The 26,657-nt window shown below is 39.9% G+C and overlaps 1 protein-coding gene across 2 annotated transcripts in view; it reads right to left on the reverse strand.

Annotated features, from left to right (window-relative positions):
* LOC131856210 (protein DJ-1 homolog C-like) overlaps positions 1-26,657 on the reverse strand; it is a 59,470-nt gene that overhangs the window by 16,343 nt on the left and 16,470 nt on the right. The window contains exon 3 of one of the 2 annotated variants that reach the window (XM_059207648.1): positions 22,870-22,905. The exons of the other annotated variant lie outside the window; for it this stretch is intronic. Coding sequence (XP_059063631.1) covers positions 22,885-22,905 — 21 coding nt within the window. The 3' untranslated portion in view covers positions 22,870-22,884. Of the gene's footprint in view, positions 1-22,869; positions 22,906-26,657 lie in introns of those variants that run through there. 2 annotated transcript variants of the gene reach the window in all.

A 26,657-nucleotide genomic window follows, 5' to 3' on the forward strand; every position in this document is an offset into this window, starting at 1 on the left:
TTCCTTCGTTGCATTGACAAAGCACAACAAACTAAATTGCTGGAATCTTTCCATGACAAGGCTTGTGGAAGACATTTTTCTGCACCAGTGACTGCTCACAAAATTTTGAGAGCTAAACATTATTGGCCTACGCACTTTCAAGATGCTTTCCGGTGGGTGCGTAAATGTGTACATTGCCAGCAGTTTGTAGGTAAACCAAAGCTTGCAACATTACCATTGAAGCCGGTTATTGTTGAAGAGCCTTTCCGGCAATGGGGCATTGATTTCATTGGTGTGATCAATCCTTCTTCAAGTGCAGGTCATTCGTATGTCCTTACAGCTACTGATTATTTCACCAAGTGGGTGGAAGCAATGCCGGTAAAGAACGCTACTTCTGAGATAGTGTGCAGATTCCTCAAGGAGAATATTATTTCTAGGTTTGGTGTTCCATTCAAAATAGTGACTGACAATGAAGCCACCTTTTCTTCCTCTGAAATTTCACAATTTTGCTTTGAATATAGTATCTTGTTAACTCATTCATCCGATTATTACCCCCAAGGTAATGGTCAGGCGGAATCAAGTAACAAAAATTTGATTACTATTATTCGCAAGCTTGTGGAGGAAAATCAAAGGTCCTGGCATAAGGCTCTTTTTGATGCTTTATGGGTGGACAGAATTACACCCAAAAGGGCTATTGGTATGTCACCATTTCAGCTTCTTTATGGGAATAATGAAGAAATACCCATCACTTTGGAACTTCCTGCTCTCAAATTGGCTAAAGCAATTGAAGATCAAACTTATGAGAATGCTTTAGACAAAAGGGTCATGTATCTTTCTCAGCTGGAAGAACAAAGAACACAAGTGGTAGACTGAATTGCTCAGCATCAGCAACAAGTCAAAGTTCTTTTTGATAAGAAAGCAAAGCAAAGAGGATTCCAAGTTGGTGATCGTGTTTTGCTTTGGGATAAGCGAAGGGAACCGAAAGGTTTACATAGCAAATTTGATTCTCTTTGGTGAGGACCCTTCACTATTCACCGTGTTGCTGGAGAAGATAGTTTTATCTTAGCCTATCATGATGGTACACCATTTGCGCTGCCTTATAATGGTCATCATTTGAAGCATTACTTTGAATGAAAATTTGAGGTAACTTCTTGTACATAATGTCTTTTTCTTGTTTGTTTTTCGTCTTTTGTTTGTTTGTTTTTGCTTTGTTTGACTCTGTGACCCAATGGATAAGAGGAAGGCACTTAGAGTTCTGGATTCTTTTCTTTCACAATCTTGAATGATAAATAAAAGAATTCCCTAGTTAGAGCCAGTTGTCGTCCTCATTTTTGTTTCCAAAAATGAAGGACCACTACATAAAATTTTGATGAAAAAATGAAAAATTTTACTCTATGGCACGCTTCTCGAGGCAAAATTTTGACTAATTCTTGGATTGGCTTAATCCTCAGTCCATCCTCGAACTACGTTTCGAATTTCGTCAAAATCTGGGTTCGTTTGCTATGTCTTTCCTTCAATTTTGGGTTTTAAAATCCCGACTGCAGGTGGAGAATTTTCTTCAAACTACAAGTTTTAATGATATTCATTGTTTTGGTCTTTGTTGGGGAATTTTCAACTTATTAGATGTGCACTTTTATTAAAAAATGTTACTTGTAATTTGTTTTAAATTTCCCTTTTATTGTTTTTATCTTTTTTTTTTTTTTTTGGTCTTGTTTAGTTAAAATAGGGATTCTTTGGCTAAGTTACAAGTAAACTTGTAGTTCTCTCCAAAAACCCCTACTTTAATGGTTTTTACATGTAATAGGGATTTTAAATCCCCATTACATATGTGCAAGCAATTATAACTTGTTGTAGGGATTTTATAGCCCTTTTACAAGTAAGTAAAACTTGCATTTCTCTCCAAAAAACCCGATTTTACACAAAGTGTACTTTTGACAATTTTAAACTTGCAATTTGTTCCAAAAAACCCGAATTTGATTTGTAAGTGAAAAAGTCAAAAATAAAACTTGCTATTTGGCTCAAAAAACCCGAATTTGGCTTTGTAAGTGAAAAAGTGAAAATTAGAACTTGTCATATGTTCTAAAAAAGCCGACTTTCACATACTTATGCAAATTCGAACTTGTTCTTCTCTCCCAAAAACCCGAATTGCAAGGAAAAACAGTTTTTGAAGATTTCAAAGCAGATTTTTGTGGAGATCTTCTAGGAAGGAGAGGCGTTTTGGTTTCTATCCTATTCTTATGCATTTAAACCACTTGTCACGCCATTTTGGGTTTGCATTTACTGGTTTTTTGCCCCAAATCAGCAGCCACGTGATTCCAAAATGCCACATTTTGGTGGACCAAATCTCAACGAAATTGCAGTCTCCTAGTTCGTTTTTTCCTTTCATGCTAAGGTGTTGAGGGTTAAGGAAATTCCAAGCATTTTCCAAGCCTTTCTATTCTCATTTGCTGCCACGTTTTTTTTCATATAAAACATTTTTTCCAAAACGTGGCAAGCGTTTGGCATCTCAGTTTGTCTCTATTTATTAGATATTCTTCTCCATTCCAAGTTTGTTGCATTTTTGGAGAAGCATTTTCAGTTTGAAGAAAGGTATGTTCTCTTTCCTTTCTTTCCTTCAGTCTATTATTTTCTTGTTTTCTTAGTTTTCTTTCTTAGTTGCATTTTTGTAAATGTGTTGTTCTTCCCCCAAAAATCGGTTTTTGTGAGAGAGATCTTCCCCTTGGTATGCAATTTTTGAATTGCATTGTTCTTCCCAAAATTCCCCCTTTACTTGTATTCCGGATTTTTAATCCCGATTACAAGTTCACTGGAAATTCTTGTTCTTCCCATACAGTTAAGGAATTTAACCATTTTTTGTTAAAATTCCAAGTTGAAAAGTGTGAACTACCCCTCCCTTTCAAATTTGGGTTTTAAAAACTGGATTACATGTTGAAGAGTTCTTCCCATTTTCATGAAAATGACATTCCCGGATTTTCCCATTTCTATCCATTCATGTTTCCCATATCCGTACTTTTCATTTCCGTCATTTTCCGCAAGTCAAATTCTCATTTTCCATCCATTTCTCCATTTGCAAATTTACAAGTGTACTTGCATTCGAGTTTTAAAACTCCGATTGCATGTATGTTCTTTCCAACTTGTATACTTGCAAAAATTTCCCCAAGATCCGAAATTGGTCAAAGTCAAGATTTTCCCATTTCCATATATTTCCTCTCTTCCTCTCACAAAATCGTGAAGTTCAAGAATCGAAGTTTTTCCCATTTGGAGAAGGAAGAATGATATTTGCAGCTGACTATGATGTTGCCTTAACTCTTTTAAGTCTTCATCACAGTATTCCAGGTTCACAATCAATGTCAAATTTGCCGGCATCTCCAGCGCCAAAGAAGATGAAATACAAATATGACAAATATCAAAACGAGGTTGCACCTTTCCAGGTTTCTTCTCCTTTGGATCACATCAGAGACACGGAAATATGGCACATGGATATGTCAGAATTCGTCAAGAGGGTAGAAGATCCACAGGATAATAACTTGCAAAGGTTGTTGGACAGCCATATCCACCATGCATCTTCTTTCCCGGTGGCTGCCCTAGAACCTGAGTTTGTTCTCGCTTGCGCCTATTATTTTGACAAAGAGACGAGAGTCATCAAAAATGATGATGGTGAAGCTATAATTCGTCTTGATGTAGATAAAATCGAAAAGCTCTTCAGAATACCTCATGCACCTATTTATATGGAAATCTCCAAAGAAAGTGTAGCGGAGTATTACGTGAAGAGAGAAAAAAATTGCAAGCGACACATCAATAGGTGGATCCAAGAGCCACGAGCCTCCTTCTCAAGGTGGGCGAAGTTGTACCGCTGCGATTTCAAATGGGAGATTGGAGACACCATAACCCTTCTCAGCAGGATGATGGGCCTTGAGCATTCCAATGTCTTTGAGCCATGGATGTACCAGTTCATCATGTTCATAAGGCAGTCTCATCACATTTCATGGGGAGAAGTCATCAGTGATGCATTGTGTGAACAACTTGCAGCGGTTCCTACCACCATGACCTTCTTCATGAATTCATATTTGGTATATTTGCAGCATCACTTAGACACTTTCCAGGTCTTTCTACCAAGGGTGATCGTTCACTTATACCAATTTGGGAGTATTATGACCAGTTGCCATTGAGACCCAGCAGACTGCATTTCAAAAGAGTCCAAGATGCATTTTTCGGATATTTCATGTGTCAGTTTGACAGAAATCTCAGGAACAAGAGAGTTTCAGATGAGGCATGGGCAAGGGTGTGCGAGTATGGATGTTTGTTTCTACAGTTTCCCACCTTCACCTATATGAGGATCAAATGCTATGGTGGTCAGCCATATATGCTCCCCAGATACCCAACTGATAAGATCATTCTTATGGAGTTGAGAAGACAGATCATGAGTGTCCACACTTTTCAGTCTGCTAGGCACAAGGTTGGAATGGAGATCTTTACCACAAACCCATTGAAAATTGGCTGGTATTCCCTTGTCACATCTGTGAAAGCTAAGGCCATGGAGACTGAACTACAGGAAATCAAGCTCAAAACGTTTAAACCTAGAGCTGATTTTGATTATAGGGGTATGAAGGAGAAGATCAAGAAATCCTTTGTGCATGTGCATTGCATTGAGGATGTCTGGGTAGATCTCCGCACAGAAGCCAAAGTTCTGGAGATGGATTACTACAGGCTCACTGTTGAGCAGATTGTTGATTTGAACTTGGTGGATATCCCACAAGCGATGATTGATGATGGGCACATACTTGATCCTGAATACATTTCTCGGAGGGTTGAAGAAGCTTCACTTCCTTTGATCCAATGGTCGCACAAGGAGTGCATATCCATCCTTGAGAGATTTCAGCCTATCTTGGCTAACACTAACGCATGGTTGAAAAATAATGTTGTTAGACTTATAAAAATCAAGGTTGGAAAAGAAGATGATTCTACAGGGCCTCTTGGACGTAAGTCTGAGATTCAAGTTGACAACAAGGAGGGTGCATCATCTTTGGACACAAGAATCAAGTTGCGAGTTAGTCGTGCAGTAGTGCTTCCTCCTGAGGAGACTACAATTTGTGAGAAGGAAAACTCACGATTCCATGTTCAGTTGATCGATCTGGATAATCCAGAAGAGAGGCAGCAATCTGATGATGCTCCCAAGTCTCCAGTTTCAGACTTGGCTCATGAGATCATTCCTCCAGTTTCCATTGAGACACCTCTTTCTCCTCCTGATTTGCTTGTGGATGAGTCTCCTCAAAATGTTATTCCCATTTCAGCATGCGAACTATCTCCTGATCATCAACAAGAGACTGTGTTGGAAATTCCTGAGGATATTCCTACTTGCATCCAACTGTCAGAAATTGATACTTCCACTTCTGGTTTTCAAGAATTCATGAGGCAATCTTCATGCCCATTGGTAACTAAGCAAACCGTGGTTGCTGTCCAAACAGATATTCCTCCTAGGATGACCATGATGATTCAAACAGAAACTGCTTCTCCTTTGCCTACGGCTGCTACTGGAGGGGAGTTGATGACTTTGCCTCCATGGCTCAGTTCTTTTACTCCGAAAAGGAAGAAGCAAGAAATCTCACCTGATGCCTTCGACTATCAACAACTGAAACAGTCCAGATCCAAAGTTGCTAAGAAGGCCAAGACTATCTCCAGAGTAACTGTTGACAGCAACAAGATGAAGGTAGCTGAAATTGTGGAACCTATTACAGATAAGCCACTTGAAGAAATGTTAGCTGCTGATTATAAAGTTACAAGGATAGAGTTGAGCAAACAAACGCATGAGGTCATTAAACATGATGCTCAGTTTTCTGTTACTTTGTTGGTGCAAAGGTGTGATGAGCTTCTAGCAAAAAAAGACAAGCTAGAAGAGGAAATGGTAGTCGTTCATAAAATTACAAAACCTGCTGTTGAAGGGAGTAACTCCATAGGTTCTTTTGGTTCCCAAGAATCAATTCGTGGAGTGGAAAGGGCTGCTCAGAAGGTGCAAGCACTGGATTCCTGGGTTGATTAGCTTCACGATCTATGTGCACAGGTAATGAAAGACATTTTTCAAATAATGTCTAAGCTAGAGGCCATTGAGGAGAAACTGGATCAAACTTCTAATACTTTCAAAAAGAATTTGGAAAGTGTTGAAGAAAGTTTGATAATCTGGCGTACCATGTCCCAACAACAGCTGAGTGTTTTGCAAGAGCATGCCATCATCTCTTCCAAGGTCATGTACTTGGAATTTGAAGAGCTCTTGGAAAACAAGGCCCTTGTTCTTAAATCCCTCATTGAGGAGATCAGTGATGCAAAGAGATTCTGGGGTGAAGTTTTTCGAGATATTGTCTCACATTGTGAAAGGGCCTCTTGTAACATAGTGTTGTGACCATTTCACACATCGCCCCATTTAAATGGGGACCCCCTTCTTTTTGCTCGTTTTTCGCTCGCCTTTCGCTTTGCTTTTTAGGGTTTTGGTAGTTTGTCACTTGTCTGGATTAGGGTCAAGCCTTAGGGTTTTTGTTACTGTCTTTTCAGGCCAGAGTCCAGTTAGTCTTGAGAGTTTTTTTTTAGCTTCCTTTCGTAGGATGTAATTTTGAATAAAGTGAATTCGCCAGAGGCTAAGTGAGTTGGTCTATTTTCAATTGGAATTTTGAATGCAGAGTCTAAATTTGTCTAAGTGTTGATGATGAAATTGTGAATTTTGTCCAAATCAGTAATTTTGACCAAATTTTGAGTTTTTTGATATTTGATCCCAGGCATTGGAAATGATTTGTTTTTGCCTTGTGAAGTGATTAAACTTGTGAAATCATGATATTTTGGCCTGTAGGAGCAAAATCGCTCCTGTCCCTCAGTGAAGGACTGGAGCTTGTTTTCAAAAATCTTACTGTCTCTGCAGGATCAAGATGATTTTTCGGTTGGAAATGGTAAAGGAAGGCATGATCTTTCCGTTGAATATAATTTGAAGAATTTCATGAACACGGAAATGCTCCAGGAGTAAAAATCGCTCCTATCCCTCAGTGAAGGACCGGAGCTTAAAATCAAACATCACCTTGTCCTTGCAGGATTTCAACGATTTGACAACTTGAGGAGAACCAAGGAAGTGCATTTTACCAGTTGAATATAATTTGAAGGCACAAACATGAGGAAAACATGACCAAAAATGCAAGTTCGCTCCTGTCCCTCAGTTAGGGACTAGGGCGAAATTCAGTGTAGCTCCCGTCCCTCAATCAAGGAGCAGAGCGAAATTCCTCATGAGGCATGTTTTGGGCAAAAAGCAAACAAGTTTTAAGTTTGAGGCAAGAAAAGAGGGTGAAACGAATCCGTTGAAGATAAATTTTGAAGTTAACAAAGTGTGATGGAGCCTACAAGTCCAAATTCGCTCCTGTCCCTCAGCCAGGGACCAAGGCGATATGTTAGTTATGTTGCCTTTCCTCCAATTTCAAACCACTCCAAGTCAAGGTGAAAGGTGGCAAGGACGTTTTGAAGCGTCTCAATGAAGAACGAAGTATCAAAGGTCGCCAATATTGAAAGAATTACACCAAATGTCCCAGTTCGCTCCTGTCCCTCAGGCAGGGACCAGAGCGAAAGTGTTCAAATGAGGCCAAATTTGGATTGCTATCCACATTTTGAATATTCGAAGGGGAGTGAGGAACATCGTTTTGCACTTTGAAGACAATTACAAGTTAAGATGATGGAAAATTTTCATTATATACCCAAATTCGCTCCTGTCCCTCAGTTAGGGACCAGAGCGAAATTTTCATGAAGGCCTAAATTTTGAAGGTTTATCAAGTATCAACTGTCCAAGAGGGATCAAAGGGCCTCATTCTTCATGGTGAAAGCGATTGCAAGTTGATACAAACAAGGATGAGCCCAGGACATCAAAGTTCGCTCCTGTCCCTCAGTCAGGGACCAGGGCGATATTTACCATATCACTCAAATCCTTCAAAATTCATGCCAAGTCAAGGTTTTGCGAGGTTGCAAAGTATCTAAGGTGTCTTAAGGAGATGATATGCAAAGAAATCAAACGTCAAAAAGGTGATCAATTGAGCCAAGGAGACAACATCGCTCCTGTCCCTCATCAAGGGACCAGGGCGATAATCTATTTAAGCATCAAAGTGCCTTGTAAAAGCCAAGTGAAGTAAAGGTGGAATGAAGAAACAACGTTCTTGTTTGCTTTATGATAAAGATTGGTGATCGAACAAGCAAGATCAAGGAGAAAACACCTAGATCGCTCCTGTCCCTCTCCAAGGGTCCAGGGCGATATCACCTCAGGAGGCATTCATTTACAAAGTCAAGTCACTCAAGTTCGAAATCCCTTGCAAATACACCAGTTTCAACGTGGAGATGGAGGTTTTAACGTAAAAGGCACAAGAATCAAGATCAAAATGGTAATTCGCTCCTGTCCCTCAGTCAGGGACTAGGGCGATAATGGTTTGTGTCCTTACCTTTTCTAAATTTGGCGCTAACAAACATTTTTTGAATTTATTTTAAATGCTAAAAATCGACAAATTTAAAAAATTCAATTAAAAAAGCATTTAAAAAATTGCGCTTGGACATAAATTAATTAATTTTTTTTTGCCATGTTAAAAAAATCGAATTTATTAATTAAAAAACGATGGCATTTAATTAATTAATTATTATTTTAAATAATAAAATGGGGCGCTTGAAATTTAAATTCTTTTATTTACAAAAAGTCGGCCTTGTTTTTTATTTAAAATTGGTTTTTAATTGCTATATTTTGTAAAAGTCGGCCTAGAGGTAAATGAGAGGTGAGCGCTTATAAAGGGAGGGTGAAAACTTTCATTTTCACATTATCATTTTGTCATCTTTCATATGCGATTTGGAGTATACAAAGGAGGTGCGAAATTGTCATTCAAGAAGAGGTGCGAGTTGTGTTCAAGGTGCGAGTTTTATCAAAGGGAAGGCGCAAACATCATCAAAGGAATGCGAATTTAGTTTCAAGTTGGGCGAACTTGCTAAAGACCACGTCAAAGACTCCAAAGGTGGCGAAGTTGCTAGCTAGAGAGAGATCATGTTGAAGCCATCTAACGTTAATTTTGTCTAGGCAAATTCCTTGTTTTGCATTCTAGAGTTAGCTCTCAAGAAAGGTATGGCGATTGGGTTTTATTGTTTTAATTTTGGATTTTTGATCGTCATAGCTTCAAATTTTGAAATTTTGAATTCCACTAGCTCAATCGTTATTTAGGAAATGATAATTCAAGGACTTATCATCAAGTTTCCTAAAATTAGTCTAATCTATGTTATGCATTGCAAAATCTAGTTCTTATTATGAAATGTTGTGTAGGTATGGCAACCCCGAAGGCGGGAGCATCCACCAGCCGTCCAACTCTCATAAAGGAAGATCAAAAGACCGAAGAAGTGGAGACCAAGATCGTGTCTAAATGGAGCAACATTGGAGATACCAACTTGGGCAACTTTAGCACGAAGAAGTTTCGAGAGGTCCCTTACATTGGCAAGCCATCACCTGTCGCCCGGAGAATAATCGAGAGTGGCATCATTAAGGCGGCCGGCTTCCCTCCAGCAGTTCAATGTCATGAGTTGATGATCGAGTGTGCTCGTCATTATGATCCTCAGTCCAGAACGATCGTGTCCAACGAGGGAAACACTTTAGCTTATCTTTCAGAAGAAGCTATAAGTGAGGCTTTTCATCTTCCAGAGCACAGAGACATGATATACAAGAGCATAGAAGGAGCCAGGTCAATGTACGAAGATGATCCAGATGCTTGCCTAAGCATCATTAACAAGAACTGGTTACTCAAGAGTCGTCCTCGCCTGAGCAAGATCCCGAACACACCGCATAGGATTGATTTCCAGGAGGAGTACAGAGATTTGATCACAATGCTCAACCGAGTCACAGGAGCCCCTCAGGCCTTCTACTTTGAGAAGTGGATGTTCTACTTCATCCAGGTGATCGTTCAAGAAAAAGGAACAATTCATTGGGCTAGGATGATTAGCCATTGCTTGGACGTACAGTTGAGGAGACTCAAGGCTACCAAATCCTTCTACATGAGTTCATACGTCATATATGCCTTGATCAGGAGCTTTGAGTACGCAGGACTACCTCATAGAGGAGTGATTGGAAGAGGACCCGGCGAGGTCAGAGTTTGTGATTCCTATGTCCACTTGCATCATCCGCCAGGAAGCAATTACAAGCTAGTTAATGATACCTTCACGATGAACATCACAAGGACGTTGCAAGGTGGGATTCACAACAGATTATCTCAGGATGCACAGGAACTAGTGAAGAGGTACGGTGCTTGGTTTATCCAGTTTCCGAAATTTACTTATATTAGAGTGCATGGATGTCCTTCACCTCCCTACATGTTGCCGAGATATCCGACAGACAGAATTGTGTTACTTGAAGTAACAAGACAGTTGGCAGCATATGCGAAGGCATTCAGACACAGACATGGGAATGGAGTTCCGGTACCTATCATTTTAGGCAATTCAGTTGAGGTATGTCCTAATGCTTTAGCTATGGATGACGCAGAGAAGGAGTTAGCTTTGTATTCTTTTTCATCCTTTGCCTTGAGAGAAAGCTTTGATCCACATGGATATTTAGAGGAGACAGTCGGTAGGAAGTTTAAGCATGAGTATCAAATAGAAGATTCTATGATGAATCTCTTAGATGATCTTGAAGTGAAAAGAAAAATGCATTCTAGATTGCCTTTGGATTTCATCAGGAAATGCAGAATTTACAGAGTGGCCGACCAAGCACAGGACAGTGGCAGACATCTCCAGTCATCCTATGATCAAGAGAGCAAATCGATAAGGTTAGATTGGAATGAGCCCGAGGTTGTGGATCTAGATGCTTTGATGGCTCCAGTTTTACCTTGTACTCGCAGATGGGTTGATGTGCAGCATCAGAAGTTGAGAGAGCAAGGCATAGCTATGACTTTCACTTTGGAAGAGAAACCAGCCGAAGGTGGAGCTAGTGTGAGCGAAGGCAATCCTAATCCTAGAAATATAAGTGAAGGTAACCTTCGATGTGCAAGTGAAGGCAATCTCCATCCAAGGGGTTCTAAGAGGAAAGAAAGACCTGAAAAGAGGGAATCTTCCAAGAAGAAGCAAGGGGCCAATCGAGATCATTCATCCGGTACATCTTCTAGACCAGAGAAGAGGACACTTGAAGTGGAAGAATCTATGGAGTCTATGGTACAGAATGATAGGTAGGAAGAAGGACAAGCACCGCAAGGGTCACCAGATGGATCTCTCCAAGATTATGAGCTAAATGAAGATAGAGAAGATAACAAAATAACATCTCCTCCCAAAGAAGAAGAAGTATTGCATAAGGAAATTCAGGTTAAAGAGACAAGATCGGCCATCCTAGATTGGTTGAAGGAAAGATTAACTAAGGTGATCGTAATAGAGGACGAGGACAATGTAATTGATTTAGAGAGCCTTGTTGGACATTCTCAGGAAGTAACAGAGAAGAGGAAGGCTACCAAGATGTCCAAGATGATTAGAGATGAGACTGGATCCAGAAAACTACAGATAGCTACACCGGCAGTGGACAAATATGAAGGTGAGATCCTAGCAGAGGAATATGATATAGAGACATTTGAGCTAGGTCCATCCACAGCCGAGCAGACACTAGATGATGCCACCAATTCATTTGAGGCATTGAAAGACAAGCTTAGGAAAGAAATGGAGAAGAATAGAAAGCTTGAGAGAGAGGTCGGTGCATGGAGAACATATTTCAATCACCTCAATGAGCCTTTGGGACGTCAGGATCCAGCAAGATCACCAGTGTAGGCACTTCCCCTTCAATCAATTAATGAGGCAGAGAGATTCAGGAGTATGGTCCAGCGTATGAGTACTTGGATGGACAAATCTCATACAGTTGCCGTAGAATTTGTAGCAAGGATGATGAAGATTATTCATAGGGCTATCCAGGTTCTTGAGATAATCCACAACTTGATGATAACAGTAGCTGCTTTTGCTCATACTAGAGATGTTATCATTCCTGTCTTGAAAGTAATCAGACAAACATCGAGGAAGGTCTTAGCACAGGAAAAGATCATGGATGGAGGACCTCACAGTTTACTTCAATGGTCAACCTTACTCCAGATGAAGAGTGTTCTCTTTGAGGACATCAGTACTAGATGTAGCCATGTTGAGGAGGTGATCAATCCGATCCAGGACAGAGTATTTGAGGTACTACGTACCATTCTTGGCCGGAGGATCGAGGTCGAGACAGATGTGGATTTGCAGGAATTGGAGGATAGAATTAAGGTCATCTTTTGCAAGGATGCTAATATCACAGACGAGCAACATGATCAGATGTTTGCTACCATGCTCCTGATTGAAAGGACTAAGGAACTTGAGTTTACATGGGACGCAGCTCTTCTAGATGCATTTGATCAGGTCATCCACTTGGAAGAAAGAATGAAGAATCTTCCCGAGATTCCAATTGCTGAGATCGAAGGAATCGTATCAAGATTCATTGCATATGCTAAAAAGGAACATTGGAAAGGGAATAAGATTCTAGATGAAAGGTTGTTATAGATGATATGGCACCTTAATTGTCATTGGTTTATGTCTCCTAGGTTTTTGTGCCAAATTTAATATTTGGCTATGCATTTAATATTGTTCAGTAAAAAGGAGGCCATTTGTAACAAACCCTAATTAGGGTTTAGGTGTCATGATCTTGACCGTTGATCTGCTTTTTGATCTGGACCATTCATTGTAATTGAGGATGCTATTTATACCCTCATTTCATTTCATTTTCATAGATAGATATCAGAGAGTTTGATGTATTAGAGAGATTAGAGTTTAGAAGCAATTTACTTTTGTAGCAAGATTGAGTTTTGAGGAAAGGAATTCAAACAATTGTTGTACATGATGACTTTGAAATCAATGAAATATTGAAGTTATGGTGTTTTGTTGCAACTTTCTTGGTTATCTTCATGGTTGTTCAATTTACTTGAATCATTCTCAATCAAAGTAGTGTGTTAATTTGAAGGACAAAGTGTGAGACTTGATCTTTGGTAGAATTCGCTTTCCAAACCACTAGCTTCTTGCTGATTGTAGGAACGCCTTGCGTGGTCAACTGGAGATACTTGAATCACTTAACCTTCAGTCATTATTGTATCTTGGATATGTACCTTCGTGGTAGTGTCTTTGATCTTTGATGCATTGAAAATCATTTGTTACCTTAGAAGATCGCATCAATTTCAATTGAGTTGTTATTTTATGGCAAAATTGAAGTTGGTAGAATCTTGCCAAGTCTTGTCCACATGAAGTCATTCTTAGGGTTAGACTAGATTAGACCTCTTGCAAACCCTACTCTTTTGTCATTTTTCTTTAAAAAGTTTGTTTAAGTTCATCAAAATCTTCGGTAACGTAAGGCCCCTTGAGGACACAGCAAATCACAACGACCACTGGTGCTTATCCACACGTAGAGACCCTACTAACCAGAACATTGGAGTCATCCTAACTGATCCTTCTTGCGAATCTTCAGCAGTTAGCGACTTTATTCAAGAGAGGATAAGATGCCTTTGGGTATTTTATTCTGTATATGATTGTGTACAAAATACACGTCAACACATAGTAAGTCAGGATGGAGAGTTGATTCCAGAAGAAGAAGTTCTTGATGATTTACAAATGAGGATTCATAATGAATGGAGGAGCGAACAATTCTTGGTCGTTTCAATTCAGACATTGATGAAACACCAAGCCTTTTTGCATGAAATCTAGTCTATCTTGGATAAAAACAATTATGCGCTCCTCCGGTGTCATGACACTATTGTGAAGACCATGGTTATCGCCAAGAACACCCATGAACCGAATCTCGAAGAACTACAAACGAGCATCTGGAAATTTCAAGGATTTGTGTCTTCACAAAATGCAACTTAAGTGTTTTTCAACACTTAGTTGTATTTTTCCACTTTTGTAATCTTTAGTTGTAATTTTGTTTTGACAAGTTACATGTAAAAGTATTTTTTTGTAAAAAGCAAGTTACACATTACTTGCACTTTTTTAATTACATGTAAGGCAACTACAAGTTGTGTCCAATTAGGACTGTAGTTGGAATAAGTCTTAGTTAGTTATTGAATAAGTCTTGGTGGTTGAGAGAATCTCTCAAGTTAGTTAGGATCCTCCCACCTTTTTCTCAAAGCTTCTCTTCTATAAATGCTTGAGGGGTCTATTGTAATTTTTATCTTTTGGAAAGCAAGCAAAAACTCTGCCAAATTTACAGCAAGAAGTCTTTGAGCTTATGTATGTGAATTGAAAGTTTTGAAAAATAATAAAGAAGGATTACTCAAGTTTTGAGTCTTTGAGCTACATGTTTGAGTTTGAATCTTTTTATTTCTTTTATGCAAAGTGTTTCTAAAGGAGCTTAGTCTAATCTGATTTGAAGTCTTTGAGTTGCAAGTAGAGAAAATTAATTAAAATAGGAAAATCTCTAGAAAGAGCAGCAAGTCTTTGAGCTTGCGTCTATTCTTGAGGAAAAACTATTGTTTGATAAGAAATAGCAGCAAGTCTTTGAGCTTGCATGAGTTCTTGTCTTTGTGTTGAAAGAATAGATTATTCCAGTCTTTGAGTTGTTGTCTTTTATTCGTCGTAAAATTTAGTATAGTAAAGGGTAGATAGGACTTCACATAATCAAGTCTTTGAGCTTGATATTGCTGTCCCATCCCGAAGGAAGTGACGGAAGTCTTTGCGCTTTCCGGAAACTTCATTTCCTTTCTCTCATTTCACTTGAAAGTGGTTACTATTGTTCATATTCAATCGCTATCATTTTTTGTGAAGAGAAAAGGATATTGTCTTTCTTGGAAAAAGAAGAAATATTGTTGTCTCATTCTATTTTATTTTCAAAGTTGTAGTTAGATAGGGGGAGCCTTCCCTTAATTAGGAGAGTTTTTACTCATGTGCTGTGGTTGAAACCACAATTTTGTATATTTCTCCAAGTGTACAAAATTTTCAACCAACACACATCAATGGCCAGGATCACAAAATGAAAACCCTAATTAAGGCTTGTTACAACAACTCTCTTTTTGGCCAATGAGAAAATCACATTTAATTTGACACGTGTTACACTTTGAATGTGAACCAATAGAAAATGAGGTTAGGCATTTCAATGCCTCCATGGGTAAGTAAGGTGCATTGCATCCGGACACATTGATGTGGAGCCTCTTGATTGGTGGAATGATGAATAGGATGCCACCTCAACTTGCTTGATCTTGTAATTCATCACAAGGAGAGTTTGTGATGGAGGCATGTACTCAACATTATCCAAGTTTGATCAAATTGCATTGATGATGACTTTGCTTAAGTTGATCCTTCAACTTTAATTAGCTCTTTTGGCTATACTAGCAATGGCTCTTGGATTGCCTTGCTCTTGTGAATCTTGTGAAATCTTCCCTGTAGTTATGATGTCTTTCTCTTGCATTGTCCAATCTTCCTTGTCTTTGGTTTGATCATACTGTGTAAGAACCCTTACTAACTTTGCCCTTAAATCATTGATTTCTACCCTTGGGAATTTTGTCAAACACTTGTCTTGCAAAGTCTGTACTTGCTGTTATGAGTTTTCTGTTTGTATTGTTTGGGTCTTGTACACTGCAATTAATGTTTTGAATGCCTCTAACCATGAAAGATTGACTAACAAAGTCATAGAAATGATATGCCAATTGATTTTGATTTTTAACATGCATATAAGTAACTAAAAATAACAACTACAACTACTTGACAAATCATCAAACACTTGGCATGCAAACTAGAAATTATGTTGCAGCAGCATAATGAAGTTTTTATTAGTTATTCTCACACCAAATAGTTACAAAGGTATAACATGTAATTTCCAAAATTTATGACAGCAAAATTAGAGAACCTGATATGTAAAATGCTTGCTGCAAATGATGGTCTCCCCTCTTCAATGGACTGCCAATTAAACGCGTTCCTGTTGTAGCTACGAATAATTTGCCAATTAAATACCTGATTTCTTAGTACTGTAGCACGTCACTATTCATGCCACTGTAGCGTTTCACTATTCACGGATTACTGTAGCGCGAGTACTGTAGCATCTACTGTAGCGTAGTTACTGTAGTGTCTACTGTAGCGCGGGTACTGTAGCAGCAATTGTATCTTGAAATGATTGCTTCAATTCTAATTTTTAATGGCTGCCAAATGAAACTGTAGGTCTGCAATTGATATATATTTGAAAATCTGCATACCCTAGATGTCTTCCCTTCTTTTTAAAGCCCAAATAGAACTCCAGAATGAAGCTCTCCTGAAATGCCAAATTCAGGGGATATTTCACCACCTCAAATGGTTGCAACACTGAAGAATTGTCGCTCTCCAATGGCTGACTGAATCAGAAACCCTTGGCTGCTTCTCCCAAGTTCATAACAAACAAATATCAATTCTCTGGATGGATAATATTAAATGAGCTCTTAAGTCCCTTTTTATTCTTTCTTATGAGAGCTCGAACACTTTCTTGGCCAATGTGGGATTAAAGACATATTCACACATTATAATATTAAAGTGACTTTATTATTATAAAGTTACTTTATAACTTTATAATAACATTAAAATATTTAAATAAATCACTTAAGTCACTTTTAATTAAATTAATTAAATATAAAATCACCTTTTTTTATTTTATTTTATTTAATGACTTAATAAGAAATTAATTTAATCAATTTCTCCTTATTTCTCCACTTAGCCTTCGAAGAATGTAAAGGCTAAGAACTCCACTGAGATGCTAAAAAGGTGGGGACATTACAGTCTGCCCTTCCTGAAATTGCTTGTCCTCAAGCAACTTCAACTCCGGATGCTGCAAAATCTCCTCATTCTCCCATGTCGCATCCTCTACTGGCAAGTCCTTCCATTTCACCAAGTACTCTCTGATGGTACGTCTCCTCAAGTTCCTTTCTCTGAAATCAATGATAGCCTCCGGTATCAAAACAAGTTTTCCCTCATCATCCAGGGGTGGTAGTACTGTAGAAGGCACAATATGATGTCCTAGTGCCTTCTTGAGGCGTGACACATGAAAAACGTTGTGTACCTTGCTCTCTGCCGATAAATCTAACTCATAAGCCACCTCTCCCACTTTCCTGATAATCCTAAATGGACCATAGTATCGTGGCTTAAGTTTCTCGGCACCACTCTTCTTGAGAGTGGATTGACGGTAAGGCTGCAACATAAGATACACCATATCTCCAACCTCAAAAGTCCGCTCAATCCTCTTCTGATCTGCATACTGCTTCTGCTGATTCTGTGCCTTAGTTATATTATCCTTGAGAGTCTTAACAATGTCTTGACTCTCCTGTAACAAATTACCTGCACTGGGCACTCTACTGTCACTCAAAAGCAGATCCATAAAATTGGGTGCCTCATACCCATACAGGGCCATAAAGGGTGACATCTGAATAGACATGTGATAAGTGGTATTGTAGCAATACTCACAGAGATAAATCCACTTTACCCATGCCTTTTGTTGCCCTGCTATATAATTTATGAGATATCCCTCCACCCATTTGTTCACTATCTCTGTCTGACCATCTGTCTGAGGGTGGTAGCTAGTACTCGGAGTGAGCTCTGTCGCACACAACCTGAATAGCTCCTGCCAAAAGTGACTCATAACCTGCTGTCCCTGTCACTCACAATGCTCCGAGGTAAGCCATGTAATCTGAATATCTCCTTGAAGAACAACTCTGCCACCTGTGTAGCAGTGTATGTAGCAGTGATTGGAAAAAAGTGTGCAAACTTCGTAAGGCGATCCACAACCACATATATGCAGTTCCTGCCTTGGGCTCTAGGCAGTCCTGTGATGAAGTCCATAGACAAACACTCCCACTTCCTATCAGGAATCGGAAGTGGCTGAAGTAAACCGGCTGGATAGGAGTGTTCTTGCTTATTCTGTTGGCAGGTGGGACACTCCCTAACATACTGAAGTACCTCTGCTTTGAGCCCTTTCCATGTGAAGCGCTCTCTAATCTGCCGGTATGTCTTGTAGAAACCAGGATGTCCTGTCATAGGTGAATCATGAAAAGATTTCAGAACCATCCTCCTCATTGCTGATCCTAGAACCAAAAATATTCGCCCTTTGTAAATGATGAGCTCATTCACAAGGGTGTATCTGCTGTCCTGAATAGTCCCATCTATGAATCCAACTGCCCAAGTATCCTTTGCATACTCTGCAAGGATCAAGTGTCTCCAATCCTCCGATATGTCTGTCAATAAGCTCAAATGGGGCCGACGTGATAAGGCATTAGCAACTACATTTTGTGTCCCCTTAAAATATGTAATGTCAAAGTCATAGGAATGTAACTTGCTCACCCACTTCTGCTGCCTATCATTGAGATCTCGCTGCCCCAAAAAGTATTTTAGGCTATTATGGTCGGTTTTGATACAAAATTTGCTACCTACCAAATATTGCCTGAATTTAGCCAAAGCATGCATAATAGCTAACATCTCCTTATCATATATGCTGAAGCTCCGCTCTGGCCCTCTCAATTTCCTGCTCTCATAAGCAATAGGGTGCTTCTCCTGCATAAGCACCGCTCCAATGCCCTCCCCGGAAGCATCACAGTGTAGCTCAAAAGGTTTGCTGAAATCTGGTAATGCTAACACTGGACAAGAAGTCATCAACTCCTTAAATTTCTCAAAACACTCCTATGCCTCAGGAGTCCACAAGAAAGCTCCCTTTCTCATCAAATCTATCAAGGGTGCTGCATGCCTAGAATATCCATCCACAAACCTCCTGTAGAAACCACATAATCCCAAAAAGCCCCTCAACTATGTAAGGTTCATCGGTGAAGGCCACTCCACAATGGCACGAATCTTTTCAGGATCCATGCATACGCCCTCTGCACTGATGATGTGACCCAAGTACAACAACTCTGTCATGCCCAAATCACACTTTGACTCCTTTGCATACAAGGACTCTTTGCCCAATATATCCAACACCATGTCAAGGTGAACCAAGTGCTCCTCCCAAGATCTACTGTACACCAAAATATCATCGAAGAAGACAAGTACAAATTTTCTCAACTGAGGATGGAAAACCCGATTCATTGTTGCCTGAAAAGTAGCAGGCGCGTTAGTTAGCCCAAATGGCATAACTACAAACTCAAAATGGCCACAATGACATCTAAAGGCTGTCTTCTCAATGTCCTGCTCTCTAACTCTGATCTGGTGATAACCTGATCTCAAATCTATCTTTGAGAAGAAGCAAGCTCCATGACGCTCATCTATCAACTCATCGATCCTAGGAATGGGGTACCTGTTTTTAATTGTCTTCCTATTAAGCACCCTGTAATCAATGCACATCCTCAATGTCCCATCCTTCTTCTTCACTAAGACCACTGAAGAAGCGAAAGGAGACTTACTTGGTCTAATGTGGCCCATAGCAAGTAACTCCTTTACGGTTCTCTCAATTTCATCCTTCAACCTCTTCGGATGCCTGTAAGGTGTAATCATGATGGGTTTAGCCCCCTCCTCTAACTCAATGATGTGCTCAATACCCCTATCTGGTGGTCTACCTGGTGGAATGTCACTGAACACCTTAGAGTGTTTAACTCTAAGCTCCTGAATATCAGGAGGATATTCAATATTTTGTTTTCCCTCCTGTGATGGCATCAACATGCACTCTGCTGCCCACTCTACCTGATCATGTCAAATCAATCTAGCCATCCTCCGGAAAGAAACCATCCTGAGATCACTATCCCTGATTGCCTTAAGAATATGTGTCTTCCCATTCACTTTAAACCTCATCTCCATCTCCTTGAGGTTAAGAGTGAACTCCCCAATATCATGCAACCAACTCATCCCAAGGACTATATCTGTATCTCCCATAGGCACAACATAGAAATCTGCCTTAAAGTCATAGTTATTAACTTTCAATGGGAGTCCAGTGATCTTACGATCACATTTGAGGACATAGCCATCAGCTACCCTCACTCTAATTCCCCCAAACTCCTCTGTTTGTATGCCACGCTTCTCCACCATCCTAGCATCAATGAAATTATGAGTGGCACCTGTATCAACCAAAGTTATAACTCGCTGTCCAGCAAGCACTCCTCTCATCCGGAATGACCCTTCCTGCCTAATACTTGTGAGACGAGCTTCCCTAAGTTGCCCATCTCCTTCCCCATCTTTGGACTCCATTTTAGACAAGTTTTCAGCCTTGTCTTCCTCTTTTTCACCATCTATTTCCTCTATATCAGACTGCTGGTCTGAATTATCTGATTCTGATTCCTCATAGTATGCCCACATAACTCTGTTAGCTTTGCCCTTTGGTCTAAGAGGACAATCATGGTTTGCATCATAGGGTCCTTTACAGTAGAAACATAATTTTTTCTTCCTCAAATCATTTAATGTTTCCCTGTCAAAAGGCGCTGGAGTTTTATCTTTAGAATCATTTTTAAAATCAGTCCTCTCTGGTTTTTTATAAAATGGTTTGTTATCCTTACTAGAAGATGCTCCTTTGGACTGAAATTTGTTTGTTGGGACTACATGTTCCATACTTCTTGCCTTTTTCATAGCTTCCTGTAAAAAAATAGGATCAAATGCCTTTATCCAACCTCTCAGTGGTTCGGATAGGCCCTCAATGAAAAGAACTATCAATCTACGCTCTGAAATGTTTGGCACCATGACTGCCAACCGTTGAAATTCACCAATGAAATACTCCAAGTTGCCTGTTTGTTTTAGTTGTGCTAAGTCCCGGAAGTAAACCTCTGGATCTTTCTTGTCAAATCTTTCAACCAACCTATCCACGAAGTCCTGGTACTCTGTCCCCTGATTATGCTGAAGTGTTACCATACCATGGTACCACCAATCATGTGCTACTCCCTCCAAATGCAAAGTGGCGTATTTGATAGCTTCAATCTCTGTCATTGGCCTCAATGCCAAAAATGTGTCAAGCTTATGAATCCAAGCTTGAGCTGTCATCTTACCACTCCCATCAAATGTAGGCATAGTAAGCTTGCCTGTAACCCTATTTAGCTCACTATTTTGACCTCTAGGCCTCCTATCCTGTCTGAGTGACTTGTAATACTCTCTCCTCTGATTAACAAACCTCTCGAATGTCATCCTCTCTCGCACCTGTGGAGTTAATAAATCCCATTTGTCATTCGCAGCCATGAGGATATCTGCGAACATCTCCTCTCCTGGTTCTCCTATAGGTGCTACCTCTGGCTCATCTCTAATGAAGGTAGGACGTGTAGGCCTGTCTGTTGTCCTGGAATGAGTCCTATGAGCTCTAGGTGACCCCACTACACTCCTGTTATCCCCTTGCTCCTGATTCTGTCTGTCTTGTGGGTTCATGCGCTCAATCATGGTGGTGAGTGCCTGCAAGGCCTGAGCCATCTACTACTGTCCTGTAGCCATTACTCTGAAAAATTCCCTTGTTTCTTGCTCCTCATTCCTATCGCCTCTGGGTGGGCTACCCCCTTGCCTGTCACCCATGGTGCCCGGCTGCCTGTCAAATTCTTGTTCCCTGTCAAAGCAAGCTCGCCTGCGAGTGTAATATCTGTGAGAGCCAACCTCAAGCGGCTGCATGTGATTGCTAAACCCTCAGGATGGCAGGATTTAGCTCTGATACCAATGTAAGAACCCTTACTAACTTTGCCCTTAAATCATTGATTTCTACCCTTGGGAATTTTGTCAAACACTTGTCTTGCAAAGTCTGTACTTGCTGTTATGAGTTTTCTGTTTGTATTGTTTGGGTCTTGTACACTGCAATTAATGTTTTGAATGCCTCTAACCATGAAAGATTGACTAACAAAGTCATAGAAATGATATGCCAATTGATTTTGATTTTTAACATGCATATAAGTAACTAAAAATAACAACTACAGTTGCTTGACAAATCATCATACACTTGGCATGCAAACTAGAAATTATGTGGCAGCAGCATAATGAAGTTTTTATTAGTTATTCTCACACCAAATAGTTACAAAGGTATAACATGTAATTTCCAAAACTTATGACAGCAAAATTAGAGAACCTGATATGTAAAATGCTTGCTGCAAATGATGGTCTCCCCTCTTCAATGGACTGCCAATTAAACGCGTTCCTGCTGTAGCTACGAATAATTTGCCAATTAAATGCCTGATTTCTTAGTACTGTAGCACGTCACTATTCATGCCACTGTAGCGTTTCACTATTCACGGATTACTGTAGCGCGAGTACTGTAGCGTCTACTGTAGCAGCAATTGTATCTTGAAATGATTGCTTCAATTCTGATTTTTAATGGCTGCCAAATGAAACTGTAGGTCTACAATTGATATATATTCGAAAATCTGCATACCCTAGATGTCTTCCCTTCTTTTTAAAGCCCAAATAGAACTCCAGAATGAAGCTCTCCTGAAATGCCAAATTCAGTGGATATTTCACCACCTCAAATGGTTGCAACACTGAAGAATTGTCGCTCTCCAATGGCTGACTGAATCAGAAACCCTTGGCTTCTTCTCCCAAGTTCATAACAAACAAATATCAATTCTCTGGATGGATAATATAAAATGAGCTCTTAAGTCCCTTTTTATTCTTTCTTATGAGAGCTTGAACACTTTCTTGGCCAATGTGGGATTAAAGACATATTCACACATTATAATATTAAAGTGACACTATTATTATAAAGTTACTTTATAACTTTATAATAACATTAAAATATTTAAATAAATCACTTAAGTCACTTTTAATTAAATTAATTAAATATAAAGTCACCTTTTTTTATTTTATTTTATTTAATGACTTAATAAGAAATTAATTTAATCAATTTCTCCTTATTTCTCCACTTAGCCTTCGGAGAATGTAAAGGCTAAGAACTCCACTGAGATGCTAAAAAGGTGGGGACATTACATACTGATGTTGATGTCTAACTTCTCATCTCCTTCAAGTAATGGGGGTCCTTCTTCTTTGCCTCGAACTTTACTTTGGGTCTTCTCTCATCTACAAAACGAACAAAACAATGTCAAACATACATGAAAATGAACAAAAACCCATCAATCCACTTTCATAACTCTCACAATTCAAACCCTTGCTACCCTAGAAATGAAAGTTCAGGCGTGGAAACATGATGTGAAAGAGGCCTTTATTACTGAATATCCTCTGAAACCTTAACCTTTAGCTGTATCAAGACAAAATTCAGGTCTGATTCCTAACAAAAATGATCACAGAACAATCATTTCAAACCTGTAAGTGAATATTTATCTCACTGGTAGTCTAAGATCTGCCATTAATTTGGCAGAATTATCCTTATTTTCCTTGAATTAAAAATGGTCTACTGTTCTGATGTGTGAATTCGCTGAATCTTTGTTTGTCTTGTTTGATCAAATCGTTGTGTTTTATTAGTCCAAATTGCTGCCTCTGCTGATGGAAATCGCTGTATGCAAAGGATGAAATCACTTTTGTGTTTTGATCAAATGAAATGATCAAAACGATCTCTATATAAGCACTCAAAGGGAAGGTGTGTCCTTTCATCTTCTCAGGCCGACTTGGTTAAATTTATTAAATGGTTTGCAATTATTCTTTTTACTTTCCTTGAAAGAAGGCCGATTTGATTGCCTTGAAAATTCAAACTTAAATGCCACCTTCATCTTAAGTCGGCCTCTTCCTTGAGGTTTACGTCAAAACTTCCCCTATCCTTATCGTGGATTTGCATGGTCAAAGGAAATCGCTTCTAGGGACAGATCGGGCTTTTTAGAAGGCAAAGGAAGTGAGGCAAAGGCAGGCCGGAGATTAGGGAGGGAAAAGGAAATAGGTCCTAGGCTAGGCGGGGGATTAGGTAGGGCAAAGGAAATAGCTCAAGGACTGGCCAGGCTTTCAAGACCCCAAAGGAAATCGAATACTAACTGGCTGGGGTTGGAGATGACAAAGGAAATGAGTCCCGGCCAGTTCGTGGTTCAAATGAATCAAAGGAAATGTTGATTTGGCTTCCACCGTGGAATTGCTAATGCCATTTAAAAAATAAAAATAAAACTTTTGATCTCCATCCTTAAGTTCGGGGGGCTCAAAGATATGGTGATAGTAGAAGAGAGTTATGAATAATGAGCTGGAAGGAATGTGAGGTATCGTGGGTTGGAAGTGAAGAAAGATGAGGTGTGAGGGAGGTGGTAAGGAAAGGTGCCACGTGAGGAAAGGGGAGTAAAGGATAGGGAGTTGTGAGGGATACGGTGGGGAGTCATAAGGGATAAAGGATGTGGGAGGTATAAGGGGGTAGTGAAATGAGTTGGGATACATTGGGGAGTACAGTGGAGCGGGAGGTATAAGGGGATAGTGAAAGGCAGGAAGGGAAGGGGATGGAAATGGAAGGGGTAAGGTAGGGAAAGGGAAAGGGTAGGCTAAGGGGAGTAAGGGTAGGAAGATAGAAAGGTAGAGGGTGGAAGGGTATGTTGAGGGAAGTAAAGGGGTAAGGGGCGTGAGATGTGGGTTAGAGGATGTAGGTGTAGGTAATGGTAGGTGAAGGTAGAGGTGTAGTTGGAGGTGAAGAAATGGAAGGGGTAAGGTAGGGAAAGGGAAAGGGAAAGGGTAGGCTAAGGGGAGTAAGGGTAGTGTTGTGACCACTTCACACATCACCCCATTAGAATGAGGACCCCCTCTTTTTTGCTCGGTTTTGCCTGTTCTTCTCTCTGCTTTTAGAGTTTTTGGGTAAGTGAGTGAGTCGTCTGGACTAGGGTTAAGCCTTAGGGCTTCTTTTTTGATGTTTTCAAGCCGAAGTCCAGTCAAATTTTTTAGGGATTATTTAGCTTCCTCCCGAAGGTTGCAGTTTTGAAATAGAATGAGTTTGTCAAGATGTCAGGTATGTCTGTCTAGGTCCAGTCGGAATTTTGAAAGCAAGTCCAAATTTTACCTAAGTGTTAATGATGGAATTATGAAGTTTTGTCCGATTTTTTGACCAAATTTTGGAAGTTTTGAAAATTGACCCCTGGCCTTGGAGATGACCTAATTATGCCTTGTGAAGTGACTGAAAACCTAAATTCTTGATATTTTGGCCTATAGGAGCAAAATCGCTCCTGTCCCTCACTCAGGGACCAGGGCGAAATTGGTATTTTATGCATCTTGGTTATTGATTTGTTTCATTTGTCTTGTGCAGGGTCGCCAGGAGATACAATCGAACATGAATTGAAGGTTTTGAAGATTTTGAGACTCAGAAATGGCAAGTTTTTTAAGATTTAAGGTCAAATCGCTCCTGTCCCTCACTAAGGGACCAGGGCGAAATGGCTTACTTAGGGCATTTTTGGCCTTAGTTGATCAAATTAAAGCATCAAGGACACAATGAAAGGTGAAATCAACACAATGGAGTACCAAGACTTAGTCATTTGCAATGAAAAGTTGAACTTTTGACCTTAAGGACAAAAATCGCTCCTGTCCCTCACTAAAGGACCGGAGGTTGTTTCTCAAAGTTGCACTGTCCTTGCAGGACCAAGACAATTTTTGGATTGGAAGAGATCAAGGAGGGCATGTTTTGTCCATTGAATATAATTTGAAGTAATTTGCAAACAAGGAAATATGCTAAGATGACAAAATCGCTCCTGTCCATCACTGAAGGACCAGAGCTTGAACTCCAAGTTTGCCTCATTCTTGCAAGATTTTAAATGATTTCTCGATTTGAGGAGATCGAGGAAGGTATGTTTTACTCGTTGAATATAATTTGAATGGACCACGAAGGAGAAAATCTACCCAAGAAGTCAAGTTCGCTCCTGTCCCTCTGTCAGGGACTAAGGCGAAGTTCAAAGATAGCTTCTGTCCCTCTCCCAGGGACTAGAGCGATTTTCTCAAAGGACAAGATTTGGACCAAGGAAAAGCGAATTTCAAGCTTGAGATGAAGGAAAGACAACCCAACCAATCCATCAAAGTTGATTTTGAAAGTTGGGGAAACACAAGTGAGCTTATAAATGCAAAATCGCTCTTGTCCTTCAGTCAAGGACCAGGGCGAAATTTAGGTTATCCAGCCTCTCTCTCCGAATTTGAATGGGTCCAAGTCAAGACACGAAGTCAAAATGATGTTTGGAATGCTTTAAGGGAGAACAAAGTTGCAAAGACCCCGAGAACTTGATGGAATTGCCCGGTTCACTCCTGTCCCTCTCCCAGGGACCAGAGCGAAATCTTCAAGTGTGCTTAATTTTAGAGTGCCAATTTCGTTTGCAAGACTCAAGAAGGAATAAGGAGCAATGTTTTACGCCTTGAAGACAATTTGATGTTGATATGATTAAGGGTTTGTGCCATAAGTGCAAAATCGCTCCTGTCCTTCAGTCAAGGACAAGGGCGATTTCTATAAAATCAAACATCTCCCTCCAGAATCACACCAAGGCAAGAATTGTGCAAAGTGAGGAATGCCTTTCGATGATGATAAACAAGGAATTGACCCCAAGGCTTGACAAATTTTGGCTAAAATGCAAAAATCGCTCCTGTCCTTCAGTCAAGGACCAGGGCGAATATCCTTAGAAGAACTCATTTGGTCTTGGGGAGACAAGTTTGGCATGCGTAGAGCAAATAAGGGTCATCAATTGCCCTCACAACTCGATTTGGCAATTTGGAAAGTGAAGACCAAAGGCAAGAAGTAAAGTTCGCTCCTGTCCCTCACCAAGGGACCAGGGCGAAAATCTCCAGAATATCAAGTTTGCTTTACAAAGGACAAGTTAAACATGTGCAGAACAAACAAGGATGATCATTCCTTACCTCGCAAGTTGAATTGGCGATTG

The sequence above is a fragment of the Cryptomeria japonica genome, chromosome 7 (genome assembly GCF_030272615.1).
Source record: "Cryptomeria japonica chromosome 7, Sugi_1.0, whole genome shotgun sequence".
NCBI lineage: Eukaryota > Viridiplantae > Streptophyta > Pinopsida > Cupressales > Cupressaceae > Cryptomeria > Cryptomeria japonica.